Source organism: Mus caroli, chromosome X, assembly GCF_900094665.2.
Source record: "Mus caroli chromosome X, CAROLI_EIJ_v1.1, whole genome shotgun sequence".
In the NCBI taxonomy this organism is placed as follows: Eukaryota; Metazoa; Chordata; class Mammalia; order Rodentia; family Muridae; genus Mus; species Mus caroli.
This window is the reverse complement of record NC_034589.1, coordinates 56,661,077-56,668,293: the sequence shown is the minus strand read 5'-3', so window position 1 is coordinate 56,668,293 and position 7,217 is coordinate 56,661,077. Positions and strand designations below refer to the sequence as shown.

Genomic DNA, 7,217 nt, shown 5'->3' with positions numbered 1-7,217 from the left:
ATCCTAGTATTTTCTCTGTCCTCAAAGACTTACTAAGAGTCAGGGCTATTGCATCGACTTGAGATGTGTGCACTTGAGTGATGACAAGCAGAGTCTCGCTTCTCGGCTTGACACTTCTTGCTTTCTTATCATCTTCTCCATGCTCCTAATAAGGCAGCTGTACCTCAGACACCTCTCCAAAACCACACATATTCCAAACAAACAAACAAACAAACAAACAAATATATTCAAGTTTGAGCTCAAGTATTAAAGCATATTTGCTGTTCCTGCAAAGGACCTGGGTTCAGTCGGTTATCAGCATCCATACTGTGGCTCACAATCAGCTGAAACTCCAGTTCCAGGGTATTTGGTGCCATCTGCTAATCTCTGTTGGCCCCAGGCACACGTGGTAAACATACATACGTTCAGGTAAAATCACTCATACTCATAGAAAGTCAAATAAATAAAACTTTAAAAATATATCCAAATAATGTTTGACCAATAAATGAATCAGTGAGCAGAGATCTTAGGATTTATTACCATTTTTCCTGTTTTATTAATCAAACCAATCTAGGTACATATTTTAGAGTTGACTAAACAGATTGAAGGAACTCAAAGATTAACCATTGAATAGTTCCCTCTATTTTCTCAAAAGCTGGTAAGACAGGAAAGAAATTATGATCACTCATAAACGTACATTGCAAAGATAATGTAACACATTTTAATTACAATTACAATTGGAGAAAGTACCCGAAAGGAAAAAATAAAATGAAACAGAACACAAAGTTGCCCCACACTGTGTTTTAACCATACCCAGACTAAACTTTATCCTCTTCTACAGAAAATTGTGCCTGTCCTCTTTCAAACCAGATATTAGGCTGCCTCTTGTTGATATCAACATGGTACTAAGCCAAGGGGCCAACTCCGACTCTCCCTTCCTCATTTCTGAATGCTTCGCTATATAAGGATGAGAAATAAGTTGGGGCCCTACTTGTAAGCTTGGCCAAAAACTCAAGGACTTTCATCTTGGTGGTCTCAGAGTAGGCTCTTGGACCCCATAAGAACTGATAGCGTGGAGGATAACTCTCGGGTACCTGCTGATATATCAGATAATTTTGGTACACTAAATCTCCAGTGAGGAACTCCCTGGGCTCCCCATAAATGAAGTGCTCCTTCCCATCATATATTCCCATCATATTCAGAAATTCCCACATGCTTTCTTCAGAGGCACAGTTTCCCTCTATGAATATCACACCCAGAATAACTATCAGGAAGCCATTTCTGGGCAGTCTCTGGCTGTCAGTTATCACATCATCATATGTGAGGCCCAGTGAGTTGGTCAGGACATAGGAGCTGCTTACTGCATCATCTTCCTTTATATCAATGCCAAAAATCATCTCCAAGCACTTAGAAGCTTCCTCAAAGATAATGGGGAATTCATTCTCAAAGACTTCGGTGACAACTCTGAACATTTCTACTTTGTTGATGGGTTCCTTTATTCTATATTTGAGGATCATAAGATTCACCAGTTCAGTAACCTTTTGGTTTTGGAGTTTTCTCCATGAGGAAGTGAAACTCTCTTCTTCCTGGCTGCTGTATTCTTCATCCAAGTTGCTGCATGACATGAGGGTGTACAAGCTCTGATGACTTTGGGAAATATTCATCATCCAGGCAACAGACCCATCCACCCCACTGGGATTGCCCCAGATCAGAGGATGGGATGAAAAGGTGGAAGGTGGAGAAGGACAGGAGGGTAAAGAGATTTTTAATGTGGCAGATAGTGTGAAAGACACAGTATCACCATCAATGGTTTCCCATTCCTCCTCCTCAACTTCCTCTTCGTACTCCTCCTCTACAACTTCTTCCTCCTCTTCCACTTCCCCAACATCTCCTGCTACTTCCACCTCTTCCACTTCCTCCTCAACTTCTGCTATTTCCTCCTCCTCTCCTGTTCCTTCCTCCTCTTCCTCTTCATCATCATCCTCTTCCTCATCTTCTTCCTCTTCCTCTTCCTCTTCCTCCTCCTCTTCCTCCTCCATTTCTTCCTCATCTTCTATGTCTTCCCACTCCTCTTCCATTTCTTCCTCTTCATCTTCCTGTTCTTCATCAGGCAATATATATATTTCAAAGGCATCCTGGAAAACCTTCTCAAGGCTGAAGTATGGATAGTATGGCATAATGAATCAAACCGGTGATGGCAGTATACGCAGGATTGTGGGTGAATGGATCCCACTGACCTGGGGAAGAGAAAGGTAGTGTGAGTGGCCTCAGCTCAGAATTTCCTTCCTGGCGGTTTTAACAAAAACATACTCACAGGACTCCTTTGTGTGTGATGTCCCAGAGATCTGCAAGGCTACCGCTTTCCTTGTTGCTCGTCTTACTGGAACCTGAAGATGGATATGAGAAATGTCCTCAGCATTTAGGTCACAGTAAGCTCTGAGACTCTAGGGCCCACAGTTAGACATGTGTCTAGGTCCCTGGAACCCCTGGGTTCTGGGGTTTGGGTAGTATGCTTGGTACATAGTCAGGATATGCTTCTCGCCTTAGCTACTTTACTTCCTGAACCTTTTCTAGTCTGGGACTTGAGGGACTATGACTCACATCAAGGCCTTCACTGCTATTTCTTACAGCTCTTTAAAATGAGCTGAGATGACCTCCCACACGGCAGGCTTCCAGAACAACCCTAAACTGCTCAATGCAGCTGGGTTCAACTTTACTCTGAAATCACCAGAATCCCAGGTATATGATCCCCTTTGAGTTTACCTTTACTCTGGCAAGTCTTAGATCCTATTCACCTGCTGCACTGCAAAAACCCCTAAAGATAACAGCTCACACTCCTCAGACAAAGAAAACAAAGCATGAGAATCCCATTCCCCAAGCACACCTGCGAAGGGACTTCTAAGATGACAGTCAAGAACTGACCAAACTCTGGGTTCTATCTCCTAAATGAGAGATGTACTTTTCTCAATCTGAACTTGTCAGAGCCTGGGGCTATATCATCTGCTGACCACGGTTTGCTCCTCTGAGCAATGCTTTGAGATTACCAAGATAGAGAAGACGATGTATCACATCCAACCACATCCCTCAGGGCATCCAATAAGCTGACAGTCAGCATGGGAAAGGTAGCAGCAGATATATTTTCAGTCCTAGAAAGGGTGACCATACCCTCAGATTTTACTTAGAATCCTTAACCTCTGGCAGTGCTGGATTTGACTCCTCACTCTTCTGACCTGATGGACTGCCTAATCATACTATTGCATCTTCAGACCAAGTTCCTCAGTTCCCTGAGAGTGCAAGATGACACAGAAAAGATACCAAATTCTCACTCTGCTGACATAACAGACACACAAAGGCTTTCCTTGTCTCCCTGGAATACTCCATACAAAACTAAAATGGCATCAAATCCACTGACTCCTGTCCAAGGTCTCTTTTGAGACCTTGCCTCAGTCTCTTTTGAGATCTTGCCTCAAAATGGTATCAAATCCACTGACTGCTGTTCAAGGTCTCTTTTGAGACCTTGCGTCAGTCTCTTTTGACCTGAAGTGTGTCTAGTTAACCAAAACCTCACCATCTGGAAACACTCCTAGACCCTGGCTTTTTGGAGAGCTTGTGGCAGAAGGCAGAGCCCATTACATTAGATCACCACAAGCTATAGCCTCCCTTGGCTGGAAGTAAGTTGAAAGTTGGACTCCTATCCATAGGGATAGAATTAGAGATGGGGAAGAATGAAACTCCTTCAGTCCTCACCAGGGACCTTTAATCTGATGCCAAGCAAGTCAAAGACTTGTCTTTACACAGACTAACCCTCACAGAATTTTTCCTTCTCAGGTCAAAGCCCTTCTCTTTGACACATCACCCAGAAAAAAGGTGTCACATTTGACAGATATTGCCCGCAATATCCTAAGGTTTATACCTGTTGAGTGTGGGGCCACCTCACTGGAGACTGGGCTATTTGTTTTCCTATGCTGATTACAAGAGAGGGTTTCTCCTCTCCCACCCCTGACTCCCACCTAGTCTAAGGAGCTAAATTGGACCTGACAGGATCTGAGAACTCCTTTGCAAAGGTGCCCTGGCCATCTTTGACAAATCTTTTTTTCTCTGAGTAGCCTGCTTCCAAAAGCCTCACCTCCCTTAGGACTCTCACATGTGGACGGTTGGAAGGATTATGACATAACCCTGCCTAGATACCTCTGAGACAAGTGAGATAAGGCGTCATACATTCATGGACAGCAGGGAGGGGTGAGGGCTTCCAACAATCCCTCGGAGTTCTCCATATCCTCTATCCTGTGACATTTCTCAAGGCTGACCCTAGTCCAGTCTCCTTCCAGACAGCCTCACCTCCCCTGAGGAGCCCATCCCCCATAGAAAGCTGTAAACAGTACATACACACCGAAACCAACCAGGCTGGAGCCTCCTAAAAACTGCTGATACAAATAGGATTAATGCCCCCTATTTCTCTCAAGTAGGACAAGTCTTCCATTCTTACATCAGTCTTCTAGCACAAGATTCGGCCCCCTCTCCTGGCTGACAAAAGTTCAAAGTCCTTCCAAAAAGCTTTGCTTCTCTGGGACTCCCAACATTGGGGAAGGGGGCAGCATTAAAGCAAAGAGCTTCTATGCTGCAGAAAGCCTCCTGGGGAATAACCGCTGGGACAGGGAATACTAGCACCCACAACATGTTTGGGAGAAAAAGGGTTCCAAGCCCACCCCAAGGGGCCTCCCTTTAATATGCCCACGGCTAGGACTCCTTCCCTGCTGACCAGAGTCCAAACTTCACAACAAAACCTCACCTCTCTCCGGACGAGAAAAACAAACCAGAAGCCTTAGGCGATCCTCCCTGGAAAGAGCAGCTGCCCAGAATGGCCACCGTGGGCGGGACTTCCAGCCCAATTACCTATTTTCCCTTACATGATTGGCCAGGCCTAAGAAGCCAACTCTTATGGCTGTGAAACCACGGGCCATAGAATCTCCAGAGAGAATTCTAAAAACAATACATCCAGGCACCAGGGAGACGGAACTATGTACCCAGTACATCAAGGCACCAGGGAGGCAGAACTGTGTACCTGTGTGCATCAGAAAGAGGTGATTTGTCCAGGCAGGACAAATATTTTATCTGAAGGGAGAAGAACCCTGAATCCTTTCATGTCCTCAGCTGATAACCTAGCAAAGTTCAGAACACAATCCTCTGCTACCCTAAGCCAACCTAAATAGCTTTGTTAGATGAAACTTATCCTTTATTCATTAAGATTTCCAACATGGAAGTTATAGTATGTGCACCACACGCTAGTATGATTGCTGTGGGAGGAAGTGACTAGAAAGTCTGCTACGGGTAGACTCTCAAGCTCAGTTCTGGCTTGAGAGACCCGGCTTTTCACCTGTCAACAATGCCAATTCTCTCTCTGGACCTTCGTTCTCTGGAATCTAAGCAACCTGTCCATTCTGGAAAGCCAACAAAGCCAGCAGGGGGCAAGTGAGGAAGCAATAAACATTAAAGCCCCAGGGCTTCCCAGAGCTTACAATTTAGATAGGGTGGGGGTGAGTCCAGTGTTGAGTGCAGCCACAGATAGTAGGAAAGGATATAATCTCTCCCCGATTATTTATATTTAATCCTGACAAAGCATAAATCCTATTCTTTTTGCTGACTGCATGATCTGTCCTTCAGGCCAAGGTCCTCATTTCCCTGAAGATTTTCAGATTTTCAGGTAGGAAAATAAAAGAGTGGGTACTTCTAGCAGATTTTTCTACCTAGACCTCCCCTACCCAACATTTCCTGGGGCCTCTCAGAGCTCAAGCCCCCACTCCCCCATCTCTCTCTCTCTCTCTCTCTCTCTCTCTCTCTCTCTCTCTCTCTCTCTCTCTCTCTCACACACACACACACACACACACACACACACACAAGGCAGATGATCCGGGCTGACTGTTAGACAATGGGAAGTCTCATAAACCCCCCTCAATTGTGGGATTTAACAGCCTCAAAGCCTGCACTTCTTTCTCTGTGGAAGTATGCTTGTTGTCTCCAAACTATGGCCCTTGCCTTCTTGTGAAGGTACTTCCTTACAAAACTAGAACTGAAGAGGCCTGCTCATCATGAATCCTCCTCTGAAGCATTCCAGGACTCATAGCAGCAGCAGAATGACATTCTGAGGAATGGTCTCCGCTCATAGGGAATTAACTGGTTGACCCCTCAGTGCTCACCCTTGGAGGTCCTTATAATGCATCCCTCCCTGCCATCTCTGAGCATTTACTTAAACCAAACTCTTACAGAGAATGTTTTTGAGTTCTGGGCCAGGTCCTAGAAGGGAGAGAAACCACACACATGATGGAACAGGGAACCTTCCTTCGGCCCCCAACAAACACATACACATGCACACACATAAGCCTTGGACGTTGGAAACATTTTCATCTAAAACTTTTTTTTTACAAAAGTGATTGAGAATAATAAAGTTTATAGGTTTTTAGAGATACTTGGGTATTAGTAATTAAGTAATATAAGGAAGGAATGCAAAACATGGAAATGGGGCAATAAAGTATGAATGAGAGAGAAAGTACATGGGCTAAAATGTGAGAGGTAGCAGAGAAAATAAAGTAAGCACAGAAAAAGATAACAAAGTCCTAAGAGCCTATTTAAATGAGACAGGTGCTAAGCCAAAACAACCAAGCCAATGACCTTCAAGAGTATAAGTATAAATAAATATATATATATATATATAAATAAATACGTTGAAATAGAAAGTAGAGCATCGACAATAGTTCTTCCCTTGTTGTTCTAAATGGAGCTCTTCCTACTTCCCTGCTTATCTTCTGTCTAAGGCTTGGCAGGAGGAGAGGTGGAGAGGGCTGATATGCTTAATAATTCAATTTAGGTCTATATGTTCATCCTGCTATGAATATTTCTTCTGGTATCCTCTATGTTCTGTAGGAATTCCCTGAGACCCCAGCCACTGTCTCACTTGCAATTACAACCCACCATCATCTCCGTTATGCTGCAGAACCTTATATATTTTCACCTGGGGCTTTCTGTGACCCAAGCTCTGAGATGGTATAAAAGGCCCACCTATGTTTCTGTTCACCTTTGAGCCTGGATGCTCTTTTTCTAGACAGATTTTTCTTCCCCTTATTATTTTGTGGTTTGGTTTTTCTTTTCTTTTTTTTTTTTTTTTTTGCCTGAGGGCATTCCTACTCACTGGTGTAAAGTGTTCTCAGTGCAGCACATTTCTCATGTCCCTCTGTTGTCATATG

General features: G+C 44.0%; 1 protein-coding gene across 7 annotated transcripts in view; it reads right to left on the bottom strand.

Annotated features, from left to right (window-relative positions):
* Positions 1-565: 565 nt before the first annotated feature.
* The window catches only part of LOC110286137 (melanoma-associated antigen 1-like), a 160,448-nt gene continuing 153,796 nt past the window's right edge, over positions 566-7,217 (bottom strand). For all 7 annotated transcript variants that reach the window (XM_029473337.1, XM_029473338.1, XM_029473339.1 and 4 more), the window contains 2 exons: positions 2,294-2,366; positions 566-2,216 (listed from right to left, as the gene is read on the bottom strand). In XM_029473337.1, the coding sequence (XP_029329197.1) occupies positions 885-2,156 (1,272 nt within the window). In that variant the 5' untranslated portion in view covers positions 2,157-2,216; positions 2,294-2,366 and the 3' untranslated portion in view covers positions 566-884. The remainder of the gene's footprint in view (positions 2,217-2,293; positions 2,367-7,217) is intronic.